Genomic DNA, 25,323 nt, shown 5'->3' on the forward strand with positions numbered 1-25,323 from the left:
ACCCTTCTAAAAGCCAGGGAGCCTTAGCTGCAGGCTTGTAGGGCATGCTGAGAGTTGTAGTTTTTCAAAAGTTAGGGAGCCTCAGCTACAGGCTGGTGGGCATGCTGGGTGTGGCAGGTTGAAGGGACATGTTGTAATAGACCATAGTCTTGTACCGTGAGTGAACGAGGGGTTACTCTTCATGCCCCCCAGTCTGGCTCTATACTGATGTAATGGGTGTCTCCGCTGCAGTCAACTGTAGGTCCCGTCTGATACCCCTGACGTGGTGCAGCACCCTGAGCTGCGCCCGTTTTTCACCCGTCTCGGTTTTGTAGGTTTTCTTTCTTCCGCCTCCTCGCACCAGATCTGCATAGATGACAAATGGAGATCTGGGCCGGTGCCAGGCTCCGTATCTTAGAGACACGTGTGCTGCTCCTCATGGGGCTGGGAGCTGCGCTGTGGATACGTGGGCACGTGCAGGTTTTCTTTCCCTCATTGTTTACAGCGGGGGATTGAAAAAAATGGGGGACACACTGAAGACCGCGAACAGGGAGGATAACCTCTGCAACTACAGACGTGGCTTCTTAAAAGAATTGTCCATGGGTAAAGTTTCTGATGATTACTAGTCTGGAGTGGTTGTCATTAGCAACCAAGTAGATCCCTGTACCAGATCCGAGAGGTCACCAGTGGTGCTATAGGGGGGCAGTAGAGATCTGCGGTGACCTCTGCCCCCTCTGCTATGAATAAAACATGAGGGTTGTAGTTGGGGGGGGGGGGGGGGGGGATCTGATGCAAGTTTTGCATCTGGCTTTGAACGCAGCAGAACAGGAGTGGGTGTTCGGCATAGCGGGAGCCTATAGACGCTGCATTGCCTGTAGTTCTTAGTGGCAGTATAGATTTGCAGAGTAGGGACAAAATCATAAACTTTGACTTCAAGCTAATGACTTGGTCTACTCTGATACATTGTAACAAAGTCCAGCTGATAAAATCAGGATCTGGATGGTTTCCAATCAGTCAGCAAGCGGAGATCTTGGATATGATGAGTTATATGAGAAAGTTGCAAAACTGTTCCTGATTGAGCAGAGCATAATCTCCGCTTCTCTTGTTAGGTGGTCCGTCCTTCTCTGGTCTAGTGGCGGGGTGAGAGGGTAGATCCCGCGGCTCGGGGTCTTCTGGATACTGGTACATGCTCGGCCTCGGGGGGTCTCTTTGCATCGTGGACTCGTCTCCTTCCCTAAGTACGTTGCATAATTACTAATACCCATCTGTGAGGCTTTTTCAGCCGTGAGGATTTGCAGCAGGAAGAGACACTGGGAAGTGGATTTGTATAAATGGGGTTTACATTTATGCAGAATTGTGGCCTAAAAGTAGAATTTTCCCACACGACATGAAATACCGGTCTGTGCTCTGTATTCCTCCTGCTGATTTTGGGATTTTATTGATTTTTTTTTTTTATTCTAGAGTCTAAACACCTTCCAGACGTTCTACTCACAGCTGAGGGTTTGCTGCAGTTGTTTCACGTCTAGACTATCCTCTATGACCTAAAACTCATTAGCAATGAATCTCCCTCCTGATTGTTACAATGTATCAGTCTGTGGTTTGTCTGCTCTAGACACATCTGTAACAGCTGGAAGAAGCCGGAGATCTGTGCAGGTTTTCAGTCTCGGGATGTAAATAAGAAGGGTCCTGTTCACTGACGGCAATCGGAGGTCTTGCAAAGGGGAAAGTGAAGCAACAAGTCTACAAGAACGTTGCAAAACTCTTTATTATAGGATCTACCAAAAATGCTTGCTCTGACTCTCGTGTTCCATCTTGAAGACAGATTCATTTACTTCTATAGTAATTCCCCCCCCCCAAAATATATATATATATACATACATACATACATACATACATACATACATACATACATACATACATACATATATATCTGAGCAGGCGTGAGCCCATAAAGTGAATGGAGAGGCCCGGGCTCCTCTGTTCACATCAGGGCATGGCAGAGCCCTGCACCTACGGAGCCCGGGCCCCTCCTGCACTGCCATGAGCAGAGGCTGCGCAGTATCTGGATCTCCATTGACTTCTATAGGGGCTCTGATATATTTTTGAGCTCTGTAGAAGTGAATGGAGAGCTGCCCATGTGCCACATCTGTCAGACATGTCTGAGATGAGAATGCCCCCTTAGGAGGGGCATTGTAAAGGGTAATGCCCCTTAGATTGCTGACCCATGATGCTTTGCACTGACTGCCCCTCATTAGGAACTTTTATTCCACCACCACACCCCATTTATAGGGTCATAAAGTGGCCGAAACCTCTCTGAAATGCGTACAACCTGGTCCTCGCCACCGCTGCCCCGATCTCTCCCTGCGCTTGCTGCAGTGAGGTTGGATGGGTTTGCCGCAGGGTCGGCCCCCGATCACCCCGATTCTGGCTACGTGCGGTCACCTTGCCTCGCTGGGGGTCACGGCTCCTCCAGGCCCCCAGGCTGCTGCTTGCTCTTAACTGCATTTTCCCAGCATTGCCTGTCTTCCAGCGTGAAGGACGCTCGCTCTGTTCTATTTTTATACATCTCCTGTCTTGCAGCGAGAGCCATTAAATCCGCATTCACAGACAGAGCAGGGAGCAGATAAAGGCAGATTTACGGTTACTCTATACAGAAAATCCATTTACCACCTCAAAAGGCCCTTTTACGTTTTTTGCAAATCCATGGTGGTACCTGAGTCACCCTTGATTTGTAGGCGTCTGCGGGGGAGAAGATTCCCACTGTATCTGACATTACAGCTCAGCAGCTGTCACCCTGCTTTCCTAGAAGCCTGGAAAGCGATGATCCCTGGTATAGAACTATGACTCAAGACTGACCTCTCGGTCAAAAGCTGTGGCCAACCCCCTGGGAGCTGAAATGGCCGGCATATTGGTTGAGAGCCCTTTAAATAAGGACCCCAGTACAGCCCTGGGCTACACTGCAGCTTTGCTTTCGCCGCAGTCATCTTCCAAGAAGTCCACGTCTTTTGGGTAATGGCGGCAATTCTGCCCAGACAACGCGGTCACATGTCTGACTTCCTGTGGACAAGAATGGGTCATATACCCCTTAAAGGAAAATAAAACCTGAAAATTAGCCCTTTTGGATGTAATTTCCCCTTCAAAATGTTCCCTGCTGCGCTGTCTCCTGTGACTGAGCAGTGCTGGATGTGCGCCGGTCTGCTGAATTCAGACGTCTGCGAAACACGGTCTCTGCACAGACTGCCCCAAAGTGAGCAGCCTCATCTAGGGCTGCTGTAGGAGACGGTCCGTTCACAAGACGTCTGAATTCGGCCTTAGATTCGGTTCATGTTTTGTAAACCCTACCCCGCGGTCTAGAGCCCCCTCTTCCCGGCTTCCACCACTTCCCCATTTCCATTTGCCAGGTTTCCAGCTGACGTTTCCATTTTACCAGTCGTCTAATAGTCCTCGGCTGGCAGCTCGCCCGCCCGGCATTGATTTAAGTTTATATCTGTTCCTCTGGTCCTGGAAGATAACAAATTGCTGTGTAAACAGGATTATTATAAAACCCAAATATAGTTCTGCTCCTACTGCAGTGACACAAGGTCTGATGGGAAGCGTCCATAGCGCATCGTGCTGCATCATTACGGCCTATGTGGCTGCCGGCACTGCGTCTGTCACCATTGTGGCTGCAGCTTGTTCTGGGGGTGCAGGGGTGGTGCTAACATGGCTGCAGCTTGTTCTGGGGGTGCAGGGGTGGTGCTAGCGTGACCGCAGCTTGTTCTGGGGGTGCAGGAGTGGTGCTAATGTGACCGCAGCTTGTTCTGGGGGTGCAGGGGAGGTGCTAACATGGCTGCAGCTTGTTCTGGGGGTGCAGGGGTGGTGCTAACGTGGCTGCAGCTTGTTCTGGGGGTGCAGGGGTGGTGCTAATGTGGCCGCAGCTTTTTCTGGGGGTGCAGGGGTGGTGCTAATGTGGCCGCAGCTTGTTCTGGGGGTGCAGGGGTGGTGCTAATGTGGCCGCAGCTTTTTCTGGGGGTGCAGGGGTGGTGCTAATGTGGCCGCAGCTTGTTCTGGGGGTGCAAGGGTGGTGCTAATGTGGCTGAAGCTTGTTCTGGGGGTGCAGGGGTGGTGCTAATGTGGCCATATTGGTTACCATCCCAACACACTGAAGGAAGTAATGCTGCTTCTCCTACACACCCAAAAAAGCACAGACCACATTGCTGCCACCCCCTACACCTCTGAAAGAAGAGGCCGCCTAACTCTCCAATGTGGCTGCTGTTTCTTTGAGTGGGTGGGTTTGGCAGCACCAATGTGGCCGCTGCTTTCCATGTAGGGTGTATTTCCGAGGCACCTGTCAGTTACAGGAGACTGGTATAACTGATTCTGATGCATCCCTTTCCCCTGTATACAGACTTGGCATTTGGGGGACACTCCATAATGGTGGTCACCCATCTTTCCCAGATACAGAATGACACTAGCTGAGAACTGCCCATTTGCTCCTTTTAAATGGAGACTTGTTTTTCCCATAAGGCCTTGTGTTGCGTCTAGCTGACATCTGGGCGGCCTCTGACCCTCCATCATTCTATTAGTCGGGGCAGAACCGCTCCCCGGGGTCTCCTTCCTTTTAATGTTCCATAAACTCATCCATAAGCAAATCAAGGCAGCAAAAATTATACAGAGAGACTCATTGCCAGAGAGAGTAAAAATAATCCCAAAATATTCTACATAAATAGAAAGAAACTAAAAAATGACAGTGTTGGCCCCCTTAAAAATAGTCTAAGGGAAATGGTGGATGAGGAAAAAGCCAATCTGCTAAATGACTTTTTTTCATCAGTATTTACACAAGAAAATCCCATGGCGACAATATGATCGGTGATAACAAAAATTCCCCATTAAGTGTCACCTGCTTAACCCAGCAGGAAGTACAGCGGCGTCTAAAAATCACTAAAATTGACAAATCTCCGGGCCCGGATGGGATACACCCCCGAGTACTGCAGGAACTAAGTACAGTCATTGATAGACCATTATTTTTAATCTTTAAAGAGTCCATAATAACAGGGTCTGTACCACAGGACTGGCGTATAGCAAATGTGGGGCCAATATTCAAAAAGGGGCAAAAACTGAACTCGGTAATTATAGGCCAGTAAGCTTAACCTCTACTGTGGGTAAGATCCTGGAGGGCATTCTAAGGGATGCTATACTGGAGTATCTGACGAGGAATAACCTCATGATCCAGTATCAGCACGGGTTTACTAGGGACCGTTCATGTCAGACTAATTTGATCAGCTTCTATGAAGAGGTAAGTTCCGGACTGGACCAAGGGAACCCAGTGGATGTAGTATATATGGACTTTTCCAAAGCTTTTGATACGGTGCCACACAAAAGGTTGTTACATAAAATGAGAATAATGGGGATAGGAGAAAATATGTGTAAGTGGGTTGAGAGCTGGCTCAGGGATAGGAAACAAAGGGTGGTTATTAATGGAGCACACTCGGACTGGGTCGCGGTTAGCAGTGGGGTACCACAGGGGTCAGTATTGGGCCCTCTTCTTTTTAACATATTTATTAATGACCTTGTAGGGGGCATTCAGAGTAGAATTTCAATATTTGCAGATGACACTAAACTCTGCAGGGTAATCAATACAGGGGAGGACAATTTTATATTACAGGATGATTTATGTAAAGTAGAAGCTTGGGCTGATAAATGGCAAATGAGCTTTAATGGGGATAAATGTAAGGTCATGCACTTGGGTAGAAGTAATAAGATGTATAACGATGTGCTTTGGGCAAAACCGTCAATGACTGGGTGGATGACAAACTCATATTCAGTGGCCAGTGTCAGGCAGCTGCTACAAAGGCAAATAAAATAATGGGATGCATTAAAAGAGGCATAGATGCTCATGAGGAGAACATAATTTTACCTCTATACAAGTCACTAGTGCGACCACACTTAGAATCACCACACTTAGAATCACTCTGTGGTTGTCACTTTTGCAAAATCAGTTTAACCAACTCCAGTTCTTCTAGTTTTTCCAGGCTGCTCTCCCCTTAAACCTGCAGGCTATCCAGGGTGAGCAGGTGTAATAATGGGGGCGCAGCGTACCGTCCGCTACTACGTAGCACTGGCTGTGATTTCATCAAACATTGATCAGTACAAAGTGATCGTTACCGCGCCGCAGGGATAAGAAACCAGAAAGTTCCCATTTCTAAGACGAGCTGTGAGGACAGCCGGTCCGACGTGGGATCTGCAGTCCCCGCCAAGCACATGTCCCTCCATTTGCTGTACATGGCAGCGCTGGGGAGCAGCGATGATTATGGGACCTGCCAGGAGCAGACGGCTCCGGGGAAGAGCGTGGGATCCGGCGTCGGCACACGGCGTACGTCCTGTGTCCTGATCTATGTCCAAAGCTGCCAGGGACCCCCACCCGCCCCACCATAGTCACCGCGGGGTTAAGTTTAATGATCTTCTGTCCCTTTCTAATTTATGTAATGGAGCAGATGTTTGATGGTGACGGACAGGTATGAAGTCAGATAAAGCTTGTACATAATGGGTTAACCTTGCCAGGTGGCCATGGAGGGACATAGTGAGAGGTGTTTGCTGCAGTGGTGCTGTGTAGTTTAATTCCTCAGTTTAAGATCTCTGCTTGCTGCTAAAGGAAACATTCCCAATTACATTCATAGTCTAAAGCTTACTTCTCACAGCTGTGGGGCTGCTACAGTTGCATCCAGTCTCACCAGTCCTCTGCGTCCTAACCTGTCTGGCCTGGTAATGCTGATAGATCATGCCCACTATCAGGAGCTGAGAGGTTTCTAGTATTGAGTAACATTTGGACCGGAGACACTGTAACAAACCTTCAGCTGTGAGAAATATGAGGTCAGGTTGGGTATCAGTTTGAGTTGAGGAAAAAAAAAAGCTTTTCAGGACCCTGGTTCTGCAGCCACGACGGTGGTCCACAACTGCTAGACCAGAGTCATGTGAGGCTTTTTTTTTTCCCCCTGCTGGGACGTGGAAGCTTTGTCGGGCTCTGCCGTGGCGGGCGCGGACTAAGGCCGTGGCGGCTGGACCAGGGTCCTGTAATGTCTTTTGCTGAACTCTACCTCTAAATGTAAACTGAAGTGACTTGATTCACTGACAGCAAGAAAGTTATTGAGATATGAGGAAACCTAAAAAGTTTCAGCACTTTGTTGCCAACCACACTTTGAGTGCTTTCTGGTCTGTGCTGCGTGGTGTCGGGCGTGGCGGACTGTTCTTGGTGGCAGCGGTCACGCCGCCCTCTCCTCCGATCTGTCACTTACATTTGCACTCTGTTGTCATATTTTTTTTTTTTTTATTTTTTTTTTAATATTCCTACTAAACCCCTTTTTAATCTCTTGCCTTTTTAACCCCGTGTTTGCTGATCCTTCACACCCGGCAGATCCTGATCCGCTTCCTGTACTGATCCCTGCTCGCCGCCCGGGTTATTTCTGGTTCCCTTCTTTTTCTGCGTTAATGCGGACGTCTTCACTGACCTCGCGGCAGATGAGCAGCTCTCACCGCCGACCGGAGGGCGTCCGACCTCAGCGATTCATCCATCCGGTTTTAACTTTATTACATGTTTAGTTTTTTTTTTTCTTTTCTTTTTGCTATTTCTTTTGGCGCAGCACCCGGTGCTGGAATAACCGGTCCAGCCGGTTCTCACTAAATCATCGCTTGTCTTTCTATTCCCTAATCTGACCGGCCAACCTGGGACGGAGCAGTTTAACCTTTGCCAGTCGGGGCGGACAGGTGGAGTTGGCTTTATTTCCCGGAGTTTTGCAGGAAGACTTGTGATTGCGTTCCTCCGGTGAGACAGGTGGCGATTGCTTGAAGGGATATTGCGGAAGGCAGCAGCAGACAGTGCATTACTTGGTGCACCCCAAGCCCCCCAAGCCCTCGCTCTATGTGCTGGCCTTCCTGCTGACCTTGCAGAGCTGCAGTGTAAAGCATGGTGGATGTAGAACAGGAGCCCGAGGACGTAAAGGCTTTAGACTTTTTATAGACATTGTTTAGGAGGTAGACATCTTCTGTCATGACTGAATTTGTATCCTTCCAGACTTCTATACACTGTAACAAACCTCCAGCTGCGACTTGGTATCTGGCAATGTTCATTCCGAGCAGCGTGAGCCTCACAGCTGAGGGTTTGTTACACTTGTATCCAGTCCAGACCGTCCTTTGTGAGCTGAACAGCCTGTTCTCCAGAGTGATACAATGTAACAGACCCTCAGCTGTGTGATGCGTATAGTGTGGGTGTTTTTTTTTCATGCCTGGGGAAATGTTTCCATTCACTGACACTCAGCAGAGATCTTGAAAATGCTAATAATCGTATTTGTGATTGTATCAGTTGTTGCCATAAGAAAATATTTATCTCTGTGTTGGCCACATGACAGGTACCGGGCTTACTAGTCGTCCTGGGACTTGTAGTGCCCAGCTTCTCCTGCACCTGCCGGCTGGGGCTGATGGTGTTATTCCCGGGGGGCTGTTTTGTTTTTCTGGCAGCGGTCTCCCCGGACTCGTTGCTGCCTCCTGGTGAAGCTCCGCAGCGTCTCCTCTGCCTCCACATTCCTCCAGTCCTTCTCCTGCTGCAGGGGAGGGTGACGCTGGAGCTGCCATCCCACTCAACTGGCATTAAACCCTTTTTTTTTCCTGTTCTTTCCAATTGACTGTTTTCTTTCTTTTCTACACCTCGGCTGGTAAATCCTCGTGTGCGCTGCCTCCGCCGCGGCGTCACCGTGTAACTGCAGTTGCTATTATTAGGATTCCTCCTGCTGCCACGCGGTAATCGCCAATGTCTGCCACCATGATGGTGCCCGTAGGTGTCACCCAGGCTCTTAGCGGGCAGCCTTTTACTTTAGTTATTGCATTCATGAAACAGGCAGCACAGTATGAACAGGAGAGATGCCATTCAGGCAGATGTATTTTTTTACTTTCATTGTGGATTTCTTTAATAGGGGTTTGTCCAGGACTTGGATATTGACGGCCGCTCTGGCCCCAGGTCTGAGATTGGCCACGACCTGCTGTCCGGACTGGGACCTGCTGATCAGTGGTTGTCGGGGGTCGGACCCCAATTGTGACCTGATATTGATCCTTTAGAGGACTCCTCTCTATCTATGGCCTGGGGACCCCCAACAATCCTCCATTGTCGTACAACCCCTTTTGGAGGCGTCCGGGATTACACAAATGTCGCCATTCTGTGTGATGTCCAGGGATTGATGCTGACTGCAGAGTATGAGCGTTGCCGTCTGGGGGAGACGAGGGGGGATTTTTTTTTTTTTTTTTTCAAGGCCCCCATTTATATTTTCCCCTTTCAGTGGTGGCTCCCGGCCAGTTTGGGGTTAACCATTGCCGGAATGATCCGCACGTAATAAAGGGTATAAATATAACATAAAATATGCATGTGAGCGCGGCCCGGAGCGGTGAGCCAGATCTGTCCTGTGCTATTAGCTGCCTGCACCGCGCCGGCAATGTGCCCTTGGATTAGGCCGCGCTCGGCTCTGCCGTTATCGCTGCTCCAATATTTGCTCGTCTCTGACTAATCCTTCATGAGAACGGCAATTATTAATGGATTTCATAAAATGGACACATATTGTCCCAGCGCCTGCAGGATAACCTGTCCTCCGATAGTCCTGCCTGGTCACAGGTGGATCCATGTGTGTCCCGTTAGGAGACGGCTGGGTGGCATGGAGCGTCATACCAGAAGTGTTGTCATAGGAATGTGTATGTTAAGTTAATCATTTGTGATTCTTGCCCATAGTGACAGCTCCAGACATCGGGGGGCTTCTTCTCATGGGAGGCTACAGGCCGAGGACGCCGTACTAATGTCCAGCCGCGGTCACCGGCCACATGTGAGTAAAAGACGCAAAGTGCAGTCAAGGATGGGGTAGGGTGAAAAGGAGGACCCCTCCTGGATAGATTGAAGTTTTACCTACTGTCGGGGGTCCGCACCCCTCTTTCATGTGTACCCACATTTTGTTTCCGTTTTTTGCAGACTTGGGAGCAGATATAACGTACCAGACCTCCCAGGAGCGCTGACTCTTATGACTTCCCATCGCCCGTCCCCGCGGGTCTTGGGGGCCTACTCCATCCATTTCAAGTTAAAGTAACTTCCTCGGAGGACGCCACACGAGCACCGAAGATTTGGGGGGTGGAGGGAATGGTTGTTTTCTGATGGAGACCCCCGGCAGCGAGAGCCTCTGCGATGACGCAGACCTCGGGGGTAACGATTGCAAGAGGCTGGTGGACGGCGAGCAGAAGGCCCCCAAGGGCTCGCACTTCGACAACATCAACGTGATCGGCCAGGGCCTGAAGCACTTGTTTCAGCACCAGAGGCGCCGCTCGTCCGTCTCGCCCCATGACGTGTCACAAGCCCAGCCGGACCCGGAACCAGAACCGGATCAGTCCCTGCTACAGGAGTCTGATGGAACGGCTCAGCCCACCGCCCTGAATCGTGTCCTGCAGCAGATCCGGGCTCCCCCAAAAGTCAGAAGAGGAAGCAGCCTGCAGCAGAACCGCAAAGGCAAGACCCGGGGGAGTCCGCAGATCGGCCGGCGCTCTGCTCAGGATATCATGGCCGTCCTCACCTATCCAGGACGCCCACGCTCCTCGTCCACCACTGACGCCTACATGGCCACTGCCGCCCTGGAGATGTGCAGCGCCTCCTACCTGTCCGGAGAGGAGTCGGCTGAGAAGGTAAGAGGCCTTGGATTATTAGCAGGGTCTTTCCAGGAGGGTCTTCAGTGTAATTGTCTCTGACGTCTCACACTTTAAGGGGTTGTCCTTCAGATAGAAAATAAATGTATAGTCGCTGGGGATTCTGCCTGCTGAGACCGCACCCATCACGAGAATGGGAGGCCATTGTGAGTATGTGCGACCACCCAACTATAGACTGTCAATAGAGGTGGTCGCACATGCTCACAATGGCTCTGTTCACTTGGGGAACTGTCCTCATCAACAGTGAGGGTCCAATAGATCAGACGCCCCAGTAATCATACATTTATCACCTACTGACGTTTTGTGGGCCAACACCCCTCTTTAAAAGTGTGATTATAGCCGCAACCCAAAAAATGTTGCTGCCATTAGGGGGCAGTCAGGAGCACATCCTATCCAGGTCAATAAAGGACTTAAGTGCTGATAGTTCGCCCCCTAGCGGAGGGAGTAATGCAATTGCCTTTAATTGTTCTGGGGTTTTCTGACATATCGTCCCTTTAAATTTCACATGCGAGTCACTTATTTAAAGAGTTTGTCCAAGACGGATAAAAGCAGGAAATGTTGTAAAAAAAAAATGTATTTTCCTCCGCTCAGGTTCGGCCGATTTAGTTATTCACTTGTGCTGATACATGCATCAGACCACTGCAGCCAATCACTGGTCTCAGCGGTGGCGCCTGCACATACAGCACATGACTGCTGAGGTCAGTGATTAGCTGCAGTGGTCTCATGCATACACAGCATATCATATATGGGGACTGCTGTAGTTCAGGCGCTGGAATGGCGGGGCAATTTTTTACATTTATTTATTTATTTATTTTTTTATGTGCTGGACAGCCCCTTTAATATTCCTATCTCATACTTTTGAGTTCCTTTCTCCTTTAAGAACTTGTGAAAGTAATCCGAGCTACGATTGATGCCAAGGACATCAGATAACGGCGGAGCCTCTGCTGTTTGCCTGGAGGGCGGCGTATAATCTGGGTATACATGTGCCACTTTCTTCACTTTTTGCACTTCCGGTAATCCGGGCCGTAACTCCAACACCCCCTGTACCTTCTATTGCTGAGTGTTGGAATATTGGGGGATATGGCCGACTTATCAGTCAGGGGTTAATGGAGATCTGATAAGGGTCCGTACAAAGTTCAGGGCGGCTCGGTGCCTGGTAGTGCCAGCGCCGGGCTCCACGTCCGGCCACCAGAGCGCTGCCTTCAGGTCCTCTGATCTGGTTACACCCCGTCACCCCATTATCAGTGCAGCAGAGAGTGACGGGGCGTCCTATAATAAATACATTATATAATCTGTATGGCTGTGCCAGTCTGGCCGCTTGGTGGCAGGTTGCTGTGGTAACTCGTTATGGTTGTGACGCCGGCAGGGTGTGACGCGTTTCGCCATATTTGGCTCAGTCTAAGCCGATCGATATTTTCAGTGTTACTTTGGGACAAGGCACCAGTGTAACCTCTCCATATGGCGCTGTCATGTCGCAGTTTGGCCACCAGGTGTCGCCCACGCTGCATTGCCAATTTCTTGGCGCCTCTCCCTGCTCCCTCCCGAAAAGTAAAGAAACGGGATTTCTAGTTTTTACCTCCACAGACAGCAAAATAGTGAAAATCGGCTGTAAGTTTAACACTGACTTCTGTGACCCCACTAATCCAGAGAACGAGGACCCGTTAGCTTTTTGTCCTGCAGTGGCGCCCCCTTCCTCTCTTCCGTTTTCTGAGTTGCAGACTATATGGAGCCCCAAAGTTAGTGATTGCATATCCTAAAATTGTATCTTATAGCCCAGTCACATCTGGAGCTCCATTTAGATCTAGCACAGTCTTGCCATATTTCATGGATCTGACCCATCTATCTGACCCATCTATCTGGGCGCTGCGGACAAATATGGACCCGGCCTTACTCTGTGCAGAATCCAGAGTGCAGCTCTGGAGAAGTTGGTATAATTGGCACTAATAAACTCCTTTATTTTACTCTTCGTCCATCTGAGGTTTGTTTTTTCCTGCTGGGATTGGGCAGGGATTGCTATGTATGCGAGTGTCTCAGACTGTACTACAACCCTCATCGGAGCTGCTCCATCCTCCAATGATTCCTCAGCCTGGGTGTCTTCTGGTTACACGGCGTCTGCTCGGCTCCCCCTGGCACGGTGCCCGTTGGTGCCCACAGAGGTGTCATACAACGCCGGCCTAATCCAAATGTTTGTGTTTCCCTGAAACCCCAGACGATTCACCGGAGATTTGTCAGGACGCGGTCGGCGCAGGGAGTGACGTTAATTGTAAACTTACACCAATTACTGTTAACCCATTGCCTGCCGGAGAAGTCCTGCGTCGGTTTAGACCCTGGCGTGGGTGATATGGGCGGTCTGCGCAGCGCTGTCCTGTTGTGCCCCTCATGTGGCGATTTGTAAAGTCGGATTTATTTATTCCTCTGGCTGTTCGGGTGAAGGCCGGAGTCACATCTGCGTTGTTGGCAAAGAAACAGAAAATTAAAATGGCAGACCGATCGCACGACCGATACAAATGGTGCCAGACCAACCCCGCGCCGTCCTGTCACTACTGGAAAGAATAGCGCTGCACGTTGGGTTTTTCTTCCAGTATTTGCCAGGATTGTGGACCCGGCCTTACAGGTGACAATGAACTCGTAATTCACTGACAGCAAGCAGAGAGATTGAAATGTTGAGACTCTGACACAGTCTTAAAATGTAACTTTTTCACAACTTTTATCCTTATGGTTATTGCCAGGACCATGTGGCCTGAGGCCGGGGACATGATGGCGAAGGCTGCGATTCTGATGGGGATAAGCCTTACGCTGAAGTCTTTGATCAGTGACCGGCGGCAGAAGATCCATCGCATCGGCGAACGTTTGTGTCCAGCGCAGTCGGTCGACGCCATCGAAAATCCTTCTCTCCTGTCGCACGATGCTGGCAGCGTATACCGAGATGCCCTCTGCCGCCGGGCAAAGGGAGGAGGCAGCGGCGATGACCTGATCTGCCCAAAACATTAATCTGCTCCAGATGTCCGTCTCGGAAGAAAATGAAGCCAAATCATTTAATTCCCGTTATCCCGGCTGATTAAACGGGGCGTCTCTTAATACCCAAGACATGCCAAGAATCCTGGCTATTTGCTGCCTCCTGCCTGAATGTCTGAGCAGCCAGTGCCCGATCCACTCTGCCCATGTAAACACCCCATCATAATGGCTCCCAGGGCATCTTAAAGACATGGCCGCTGCCTCGCAGAAACGCCACCACCCCGGTCGGGTATATGTCAGCGAATGGTACGAAGCTGCAGTACCATATGCTGCCTGTGAACAGGGGTGGCGCTGTTGCTGCCATTACAGAATCCGCAGCGTTTCCAGCAGAATCTATGGGTGGGTTCCTAAAATGTCCTGGACTGCACAGCTGAGGGTTTGTAACACTTGTACCCAGTCTCCACAATGATGCATCAGCACAAATCTCTTATACATTATAACAAACCCTCAGCTGTGAAGTGTCAGGTTATGGATAATTTCAGGAAATCTTCGTGTCCCAATGACAGTCTACCGTCATGAGCTGCAGGTCGCCCGTCCGTCCCCGGGATCTCGCCAGGTGGACGGAGACGTCGCCGAGGGAATTCAGGCCAGAAAAATCTATAAGGCCACCTTTGTTGATCCGTGCCGTGACGTCGGGGGTTAATGATTTTTCTTCCCTGGATCGTTCGTTGGGTCTGTGTTCATTCCGTTTGCCTGGAGTTAGTAGTCCAATAGTCCAGAATCTCTGATAATCCGGCACACGCTTGAATGCTGTGGCTTTTTCTAGGGTAAAACTCTGTTCTCCAGCTGTTGTAGAACTACAGCTTCCAGCATGCCCGGTTGAACTGAACAAAACAAGTGGTAGGTGGTTGAGGCATGATGGGTGTTGTAGTCTTACCAGATCATGGTAGGAGTTACTGGAGAACCACAATGTCCAGCATGCTTTTTGACATGTAACTCTATCTGTTGCAGAACTACAACTCCCAGCTTGCAGCTTCCCGGCTGTTGAAAAAAGACTATAGGGACATCCTGGGAATCATAGGTTTGCAACAGCTTGAGTCGCATGTTAGACTGTTGGGCATGCTGGGAGTTGTAGTTTTGCAACCTCACTGTCCCCACCTGTAGGGCATCAGCTCTTGCAAAGCTACGACTCCTATCCTACTCTGACAACCTGCTGCTGTGGGGGCAGCTGGGAGTTGTAGTTCTACAGTAGATGCAGGTTGGATCCTGCTGGGAGTTGTAGTTCTGCAGCAGCTGCAGGTTGGAGGCTGCTGGGAGTTGTAGTTCTGCAGCAGCTGCAGGTTGGAGGCTGCTGGGAGTTGTAGTTCTGCAGCAGGTTGGAGGCTGCTGGGAGTTGTAGTTCTGAGTACATCGCTGCTGTATTGTAATGTCCAGAGGTGAATCCCGGGGCAGAGGCAGAACAATGGTCTTTATTTAATGCTGCCGCTCCCCTGCGCTCCGACCGGTTCCACATCGCACTTAACCCCTTGTGCCCTGAGCCGCCGTATAAGAAGTGCGAGACGTTTCTCATTTTCTGAGTTTCACCTTGGACACGTCACTCCGAGGTCATCGTTAGATCGGCTCGTCACCGCCGGCGAAAGATGGTGAATCCGGCACCAAAATCCAGCAAAAAGCTGCTCCTGTAACGGGGAGAAGAGTGCAGAAAAGCCGAAAACTGCCTCCTCCATCCCCCACACCTAAACATGGCGCTCGTTCAGATTTGGCGTCTTTCTATTTTTCTTTGAGTTGCGCCATTTTTCTGTTGCATTGTACAATCCAATCCTGAGCGTCTCCGACTGTTGTAAACTACAACTCCCAGCATACCCTTATTACCCTGGATTCTGGGATTTGTAGTCTCCAGCAGTTTAAAAAATATAAAAAGCCACAGTCTGTTGTTCCCTGTTATCAGCCACTACAGGCAGGGAAGACTGAGGTTCTGGGATAAGTGAGTGCACCCTGCAGCTGATGAAATTGAGGCAATGGCGGGGTCAGGTGTCTGGCGGAGGAGGCGGATAGTGTCAGGGGGACGGTCTTCAGGGTCCATCTGTCTGGGACCCTCGCACAGCTGACTCACAGGAAACGCAGGGAGCAGCGGCCGCCCCTCCCTCCTCGCCTGTCACTGGCAGCGGACGGACAGCAGGAACAATGAGGCTCCCTGAACTTCAGGCGGCTGCTCTGCCTGCGTCTCCTCCGTCCTGAGCTGATTGTGGGGTACCCTCTGCCCTCGCCCCGACTCTCCTGCCCCCACTTTCTTCTGGAGAATGCTCCTTTAATTGCCGGCGGCCACCGCTCCCTCCTGTTCCTTTGTGTGAAGGGTCTCACCATGGTCCAGCGGTTCAGCCTGCGGCGGCAGCTGTCTAAGGTGGGTCCGAGGCTCGGTGCCCGCGGGCACGCTCTCTGCACTACGGCGGGGTGACACTTTTTGTTTTACTTAGTTTTCTTTTGCATTGTTTGACAATTCCTTTTTTTTTTTTTTTTTTTTTTTTTTTTTTTTAATTTTGCATTCATGGTCAGGTACTATGTCTGGCTGTGCCCTCTGCACTGATGTCGGGGGCTGCACTGATGCCAGGTGGTTGGTATTAGACGTATATTCTCTCCTTCTCCTGATGATTTCTAATATTGGCTCCGTTGCCCCATCTCCCCTCGTGCACACATCTCCTTATTATTACTTGTATTGTTCAGGGAGCTAGGAAAGACCCCCGTACTGGCAGCCCCCCGATTTTGCCCAGGCTGCGTATTTGGTTCAGGTTTTCTTATATCTGCAGCACAATCTGCTCTGCTTATGTGAGGATTCTGCTGCAGATTTGCTTCAAATTTTACCCTTTTCATTGCAAAAATGCCGCTCTGATTCTGCACAAAGACGTGACCGGCTGCTACTGTACAAACCTGCAGCAAAAGAAGCATGGGTGCTCATAGACTCAGGATCTGAAAAAGCTGGGTGATAACTCTCTCTGCGAGCTTTCACCGCAGCCATATTGGTTGTCATCCAGCAACAGATATTGCTAAGAATTGAAACTTAGGAGATTTTCAGTGTTGTGAGCTTTCAGGCGACCGGGCATTGCAGCGTCGGTGGAGTTCCTGCGTCGTCAGATGCCAGGAATGTGCCCGGCCCAGTTCCTTCTGGAGACGAGGATATTATCTGATCTCTGAGATGAGGAGCTGTCATCTGAGCGCAGGTTCGGGGCTCGTCCGGCTTCTGGTCCCGTGCTGGCGGTTTGGGGCTCGTCCGGCTTCTGGTCCCGTGCTGGCGGTTTGGGGCTCGTCCGGCTTCTGGTCCCTTGCTGGCGGTTCGGGTCTTGTCCGGCTTATTGTCCCGTGCTGGCGGTTAGGGGCTCGTCCGGCTTCTGGTCCCGTGCTGGCGGTTTGGGGCTCGTCCGGCTTCTGGTCCCGTGCTGGCGGTTTGGGGCTCGTCCGGCTTCTGGTCCCTTGCTGGCGGTTCGGGTCTTGTCCGGCTTATTGTCCCGTGCTGGCGGTTAGGGGCTCGTCCGGCTTCTGGTCCTGTGCTGGCGGTTCGTGGCTCGTCCGGCTTCTCGTATTAAAAGATTATCACCTTTTTGTAGATTCCTTCCTGCAGTTGTGGCTTTCTGACTCTTCTTCTTGGGGTTTTTCTTGCTTTATTGCTTTTCTCTTCGTGCTGACCTGATGTCGTGTTTTGTAGACCCTTATCTGGTGTGGGAAAAGCTGGGAGACCACCAGTATGGCTGACTGCAGAATGGGACATCTATCTGGTTTATCAGGAAGTGTAAAGTTGGAGATTTTTACCTTTTGTGACACGGAAAAGCTGGGTGACAACCCCAGGGCAGCTGTCATGGCTGCTGTATTACTGATCACTTTGCTTTCCCCTAGTCCAAAGAGAAGCAAAATGCTAATAGAGCTGTAATATGGGGGTGCGGGAGTCTGTTTTCTTTCTCAGCCTCATTTTACCCCGGTGAAATCCGCGTCCTGCTGTAATTAAAACAGAAAGCGATCAGGAAGCCATCAGCGGGATAATGACATTTTCATTAAGAAACTGAGCCGCTGTAATGAGCCGTCAGTAAGCCGGTACTTGGCACCGCTCTGCGCCTGGTGAGATGCTGACCATCGAGGACTGCGGCTCTGCACCTTTTACTAAAACTGCAGCCGGCGCTGCATGGAAACCATCAGCAAGCAGGCTGTTATTTGATCTTATATTTTATTCTTCTGGCTCGTTTGCATGCTCGGGGCAGGTCGGCCCGTTACCAGAATTACCTGATACTCATTAGTGCAGGAAAATGAGAAATGCAGATTTTTATTTATTTTATTTTATTTTTTTGCTGTAGGTGATGATCAGCAGCTAGAAACACAAGGTGGCTGCTGATCGCCATCACTCGATGATCACTGACAGGGCAGGCTTCAGGTGATCGGGCAGACTTGCTCCGCACTGTACATCACTTCTTCAGGGCAGCAGTTTGTGCTCCAGAGCTGCTCCTCTACATCTGGATGCAGAAAGTTGCACTTAAACCGAGTCTCTGCCGCCTAATTCCCTCTCTCTGCTCAGAATATTGCATGACAAGACGGGGCTCCTACCCTAAAAAACGACCACCTTCACCAATACCAAAATATAGCTTGAAATAGAGTTTGAGGAAATATCGGGTCATCCTTCCGGGAACCTAATGGGTCATTAGAGCAGATCTCCTGGAGTCCTGGCTCTTTCAGGGTATGTGCACACGATCAGGAATTTTCGTGTTTTTGTGTGTGCGTTTTTTCATGATAAAAACGCATACATATGCATCCTATCATTTAGAATGCATTCCGCAATTTTTGTGCACATGATGCGTTTTTTTTCCGCAAAAAAACACATTGCGTGAAAAGAAGCATCATGTTCATTATTTTTGCTGTTTTTTTTTTGTGGATTACCCATTATTTTGGAGTGTCAGGGAAAAAAATGCAAAAAATCCGCATAAAATCTGCAAAAAAAGCGTCAAATCTGCGCAAACAAAACGCATGCAGAATTCTTGCGGAAAACCTCAGGTTTATCTCAGGAAAATTCTGCATGCATTCCGGACGTGTGCACATACCCTTAAGAATGATTTCTGCTCCGGCTGCAATGTGACCTCTCCAGAGGTGAAGTCCTAAAACTAATGTTCCGGTATTTTTGGATGAAAGCTCCCAGGAGTGAATAAAGCTGCTCACGTGACGGGTGATGACGCTCGCTGAGCGTTCTTGGCTCCGCTCTGTGCTCATCAGTGATTGATATTTTTATCTCCCCTTCCCTTACATATGTCTGCTTTCTATATATCTTGGATAAGAACAGATTCTGACATCGCACAGTTTAATACAACCCCCGGGGCCGTAGATTACAAGTGGCAAACATTGACCTGTCGGCCATTCTTCCTGCAGATTGACCCTTTTCAGGGCACAAAACTGCTTGTAACACATGGGAGTTCTGAAATCTGCAGGTTCCCTCGGGAGACGTTCACACCTCGCCAGGTTGGGTGCAGATTTTCCTTGCAGAAACCGGCAAAATACAGGTCCTTCTCAAAAAATTAGCATATAGTGTTAAATTTCATTATTTACCATAATGTAATGATTACAATTAAACTTTCATATATTATAGATTCATTATCCACCAACTGAAATTTGTCAGGTCTTTTATTGTTTTAATACTGATGATTTTGGCCTACAACTCCTGAAAACCCAAAAAACCTGTCTCAATAAATTAGCATATCAAGAAAAGGTTCTCTAAAGTCTAAACAACCTATTACCCTAATCTTCTGAATCAACTAATTAACTCTAAACACATGCAAAAGATACCTGAGGCTTTTAAAAACTCCCTGCCTGGTTCATTACTCAAAACCCCCATCATGGGTAAGACTAGCGACCTGACAGATGTCAAGAAGGCCATCATTGACACCCTCAAGCAAGAGGGTAAGACCCAGAAAGAAATTTCTCAACAAATAGGCTGTTCCCAGAGTGCTGTATCAAGGCACCTCAATGGTAAGTCTGTTGGAAGGAAACAATGTGGCAGAAAACGCTGTACAACGAGAAGAGGTGACCGGACCCTGAGGAAGATTGTGGAGAAGGACCGATTCCAGACCTTGGGGAACCTGAGGAAGCAGTGGACTGAGTCTGGTGTGGAAACATCCAGAGCCACCGTGCACAGGCGTGTGCAGGAAATGGGCTACAGGTGCCGCATTCCCCAGGTAAACAGCGGCAGAAGCGCCTGACCTGGGCTACAGAGAAGCAGCACTGGACTGTTGCTAAGTGGTCCCAAGTACTTTTTTCTGATGAAAGCAAATTTTGCATGTCATTCGGAAATCAAGGTGCCAGAGTCTGGAGGAAGACTGGGGAGAAGGAAATGCCAAAATGCCTGAAGTCCAGTGTCAAGTACCCACAGTCAGTGATGGTGTGGGGTGCCATGTCAGCTGCTGGTGTTGGTCCACTGTGTTTCATCAAGGGCAGGGTCAATGCAGCTAGCTATCAGGAGATTTTGGAGCACTTCATGCTTCCATCGGCTGAAATGCTTTATGGAGATGAAGATTTCATTTTTCAGCACGACCTGGCACCTGCTCACAGTGCCAAAACCACTGGTAAATGGTTTACTGACCATGGTATTACTGTGCTCAATTGGCCTGCCAACTCTCCTGACCTGAACCCCATAGAGAATCTGTGGGATATTGTGAAGAGAAAGTTGAGACGCAAGACCCAACACTCTGAATGAGCTTAAGGCCGCTATTGAAGCATCCTGGGCCTCCATAACATCTCAGCAGTGTCACAGGCTGATTGCCTCCATGCCACGCCGCATTGAAGCAGTCATTTCTGCCAAAGGATTCCCCACCAAGTATTGAGTGCATAACTGAACATTATTATTTGATGGTTTTTTTGTTTGTTATTAAAAAACACTTTTATTTGATTGGACGGGTGAAATATGCTAATTTATTGAGACAGGTTTTTTGGGTTTTCAGGAGTTGTAGGCCAAAATCATCAGTATTAAAACAATAAAAGACCTGACAAATTTCAGTTGGTGGATAATGAATCTATAATATATGAAAGTTTAATTGTAATCATTACATTATGGTAAATAATGAAATTTAACACTATATGCTAATTTTTTGAGAAGGACCTGTATATGAAATTTTAGCAAATCTCATCTACATCAACATCTCATCTATCTCGCTGAACGTTTCCAGATTTTAGAATCTGCGGCAAGTCGATATTTGTGCAGCTTTCAGACCTTGCAAGAAAGGAAAAACCTGCTGCGAATCCACCGCAAAATCTGTGACCCGTGTGTAATAATCTGCCGCGAATACGCAGTGTGTGAAGTAGGAATATGTCTCTATCATGACCCCTGGAATAGGAGTGTGGCCCCTGTGCCCCTCCGCTGCCCCTGTGCCCCGCTCCTGGGGGAAATGCAATTTTACACTTGCAATTTAGCCAAATTGCACAACCGCACGTCTGAACTTTCCCTCTGTATTACACAAGGGTCTCGCCCCACCGTGGCCTTCAGCCTAGTGAACGCCGTTCACACCATGAATGTCTGCTCCGGAGATTTTCTGTGATGTATTAGCAATATTTATGCGTTTTTGGAGTCCTAGCTCCTTTTTATCCTCTCTATAAGACTCCGTACATCTGCACCCAGACTGTCTGGATATAAGCCCCCCATTGTCCACATCACAAGGGGATGATGGCGGGGGGATACAGTATATACAGGGGTTGGGTTGTAACTTGTGTGTATAGGAGAAGAGCTGCTGCCTGGGGGTCCGACAGTCTCATCGCCTTCTCTCCATTGAAGAGCATGGACCCTCGTTGTGGGTGACGGTGTGTGAGGAGACCGCAGGGGCAGTGATTGGGATGGGAGTCGCCCATTAGGGGCTTCCTGCTGCTTGTGCATCCACCCCAATATGCACTCACTTAAAGGGGTCTGTCCCGGAGCGACCCTGCAGTCAGGTGGTCTTACACATTATACAGTCCGTCCTGGGTTCCTTTTTGTATGTTTCGCCGTCTCCCCGCACAGCGGTCACGTGTGTCTGCAGCTCCAGATAATAATGGCTGTTCCCCCCCCTAATCAGCTGCCCCCGCCGGCTCGACTCTGCTTAATCTGTGTGACCAGCTCCTTCCTGTAGAGTGAGAACGGAGCAAAGTTAATCAGTGAAAGGCTGGGGGTGTGTGGAGGGTGGTCCCATCAATATCGTCACTTCCCAGCATCCTTTGCTTCACTTGTATCTAGTCTGTCCTTATAGTTGTTTGCTACAATGTGTCAGCGCCTCAAATCGGAGGGTTCTCTAGACCGGATGCAATGGTATCAAAGCATCTGATGTATTGGAAGGTGCCAATGCCGACAGCAAGCAGAGATCTTGAACACCTGAGTAGGGGCATACATTGAATGGCGCCATTGGAGACCACAAGCTGCAGGCGCCATCGTGCACGGGCCGCGTCCTCCATGGGTGCAGTCTTAGCACAGGATGGATGCAGATGCCTGCTCGGCCAGTGTCTGTGCCCGCGGCGGCAGAGTAGGAGGAATTGTTGCAACTGATCGGAGTTCAGATGCCGCCACGGATCAGAGACCACCGCCAATATCAGGGGGCACTGATGACCCGACCTCCTCGCCGCTGTCTCTGCAGCTCTATCCCTATGCAGGCTGACATCCTTATGGCTTATTACTGGCCTCGCACCCAAGACCTCACTGCTACAGGGAGACTCTACTGACCATTGAGCTGAATTTGAAAGACCCCCAACCTGCTGCATATAAAGAAAAAAAATCCATCTGTCCATAGTCATAGACTATACAATACAGTTTGTCACTCTCCTGCACTATAGGTGCTGGCACTGACAATATTTTCACACTTTAGCAACCTTGAAATATAGGAGTAAAGAGTTTCACTATTCTCCAAAGGAAGCGTGCGCCCACTCACCAACTGTTCAAGCTTCTTGTGTCTTCAATAGGTGGCGCTAGAGCTGATTTTGTGGTCACAGCGCCCCCAGTGGTCAGTGCCAGAAGCAAGGTATCACTGCCCATAGTTATCTACCAGAAAACCATCCGTCCTCCCCAGTCAGTCTTTGGCAGCGTAATGTTTCTTTACCCACCCGGCGACGTCTGTATCCTGATCGCTCAGGCCGATGCCCTCTTGGCTGTTTTGGCCTAGTTTTAGAGTTTCAGCCTTATATCGATATCCCCTGCACTCAGGTTTCAGGAGATCTGCGGCTTTATGGCGCCAACTCAATCTGACACCCCAGATCATATGAAGGGATCGAGGAGGGAGAGCGACGCTGCAGCCAGGTGCGGGTGCGGCCGGCGGTGCCTTCCACTTGTGATTTCTTTATTACGCAGCTTTCTGATGAGTGGAGGAATGGAGCGCGGATGGAGAGGCTTCATGGAGCCTGCACCACATCAGAAAAAAATGGTGCAATATGTCCCGCACCCCTCTGGTAGGATTTATCTTAATAAAATGCAGATGACTGATATAATCGAACCATTAGCGGAGCCTTTAAGTTTAAAGGCAAATGCGACCCTAGCCTCCCTCCGACACCCCTCCAAGTGACTGCAGAAAAATAGCCCAATGCTGGATTAGAAGTAAGAGGTCTGGCGCCAGAGCAATGGGCTGCTGGTGGATTGATGGCACTGGTGCAACGGGCTGATTGCTGGCGGATTGATGGCACCGGTGCAACGGGCTGCTGGCGGATTGGTGGCGCCGGGTGCAACTGGGCACTGGGGCAATGATGGCGCCACTGCAATGGGCTGCTGGCGGATTGATAGCACTGGTGCAATGGGCTTCTGGCGGATTGGTGGCGCCAGGACATTGATGGCGCAGGTGGATTGATAAAACAGCTGGTCAGTGCAGTGGTTTGGGGTTATATAGGACCTATTCTGGAATCTGCTTTCTTTTCTGCATGGGGAAAACTGCTGGGAGCCCATTTCTGACTTATAAAGGTTGTCCCTTTTTGCGGCCCCTATTACGTCACATACTGTAATAATGTATAAACCCAGAACCCCCTGCTGCTCTCGGCACAGACGTGTCCTTCCTCTCGTCCGCCGCCTCCATTGCTCTAGTAACCGGTGACAGTCATTGTCTGCAGATAATTTATGAAGACCGAGACACTCCAGAATCTTATACATTGGCTGAGACCCAAACTAAATACCAGCCTTAACAGAAGCAAACAGACGACCAGGCCTGATCCCAACCCTGGCCGAAGGGGGAGCCTGGCGGGAACGGGTGAAATATGGCGATGTTCGCTGGGATAGAAGCCGTACATTGCAGGAATATTGCTTACAGGACAATTCCGGGAGACCCCAGAGATCATGATGTCGTGACCTGGCCTTATATCACCGGAGACAGTGCTGCTCTCCTGCTGCTGCCATGCTACTCATCTGTCTGTTAATGATGGGAGTTGTAGTATTACAGCTGCCAGTGGATGGCAAACACTGGGCTAAAATATACAATAGGCTGAAGGGATATTCCAAAAATAAATCACGTTATCCCCTACACCAAGAGAAGATAACAATGTGCGATCCCAAAACAAGGCGCTACAGGCCCGTCCTACGTCCGGCCTCGCCCCATTCATTGTTTAGGGGGCCCACACAAGCGCGGCACTCGGCAGTCCCACCAAGGTGTACACCTGCTGTATTCAGGATGGGCCTGCAGCCCCCTCTTCTTGGCAACGGTGGGGGTCTCGGTCAGCAAACTATCCCCCATCGTATGTGGGAATCTTCCAAAGTTTGCCCAATTTCTTTATCAATACCTAAATGTAAGATAAGAGCGGGGACGGTTCGAGAAGACGCCTGGGTGACTGACTACATGACCGCTCCACGCCTGCTGATAATGGCTGCCACAACGTGGCAACCTCCCGTAATAGCAGGAAAACCCTGCGGACGTCACGGTCAGCGCAGGCGAGGTTGGGTCCATTCTGGGAGGCCGATGGGTTAAAGGTCTCCGTCCCGTGTATCTGGCCTCCATCGCAGTTTCTCCCGAGGATCCTGTAAGTAGCGATTACCGTTTTTATCTCCAGTTTATCTAAGCAATAAAGATAGTGCTCGTTTTACGAGAGTCTCATTGGGGTCAAAATCCTCCTCGCATCACTGAAATCCGGAGAGGAAGCGCTCAGGTATCGAGAGGACGCACAGTACATAACTGAGCCCAGACTTTGAGACATTTTATGGCCCCAATTATTTTATGGTTCTGTTGTTTTTTCCAATGTTGTTTTTATTAAACAAAATAATGGAAGGAAACGTGAACCTTTATAGGATGGACACGTGCACGCGACATATTCTGCCGAAGTTCCTGCATCGTACGCGTCTCATCACACGGAAAACACACAAAAAATGCAATCATTAGACTGAGGGAGAAATCCTGCGAGAAAAAATAAATAACGTGTGCACGAGGCAAAATAATCTCGTAGGGTATGTGCTGTGTGAACATGACCTATAAGTCCGATACTACTAATATTACAGCCTTTATATTGCACAGGGCGCGTCCTGTGTGTGCTGCACCCCATGGGGCGCGTCCTGTCTGTGCTGCACCGCGCGGGGCGCGTCCTGTCTGTGCTGCACCGCGCGGGGCGCGTCCTGTCTGTGCTGCACCGCGCGGGGCGCGTCCTGTCTGTGCTGCACCGCGCGGGGCGCGTCCTGTCTGTGCTGCACCGCGCGGGGCGCGTCCTGTCTGTGCTGCACCGCGCGGGGCGCGTCCTCCTGGAGGT

General features: G+C 49.8%; 1 protein-coding gene across 3 annotated transcripts in view; it reads left to right on the forward strand.

Annotated features, from left to right (window-relative positions):
- Nucleotides 1-25,323, forward strand: part of TMCC1 (transmembrane and coiled-coil domain family 1) — a 46,156-nt gene that overhangs the window by 1,977 nt on the left and 18,856 nt on the right. The window contains exons 1-3 of one of the 3 annotated variants that reach the window (XM_077276711.1): nt 7,756-7,777; nt 9,725-9,815; nt 9,959-10,659. In XM_077276711.1, coding sequence (XP_077132826.1) covers nt 10,138-10,659 — 522 coding nt within the window. In that variant the 5' untranslated portion in view covers nt 7,756-7,777; nt 9,725-9,815; nt 9,959-10,137. Of the gene's footprint in view, nt 1-7,755; nt 7,778-9,724; nt 9,816-9,958; nt 10,660-15,889; nt 16,037-25,323 lie in introns of those variants that run through there. The other 2 variants (XM_077276709.1, XM_077276713.1) reach the window with 2 other exon arrangements.

The sequence above is a fragment of the Ranitomeya variabilis genome, chromosome 8 (assembly GCF_051348905.1).
Source record: "Ranitomeya variabilis isolate aRanVar5 chromosome 8, aRanVar5.hap1, whole genome shotgun sequence".
Lineage (NCBI taxonomy): Eukaryota > Metazoa > Chordata > Amphibia > Anura > Dendrobatidae > Ranitomeya > Ranitomeya variabilis.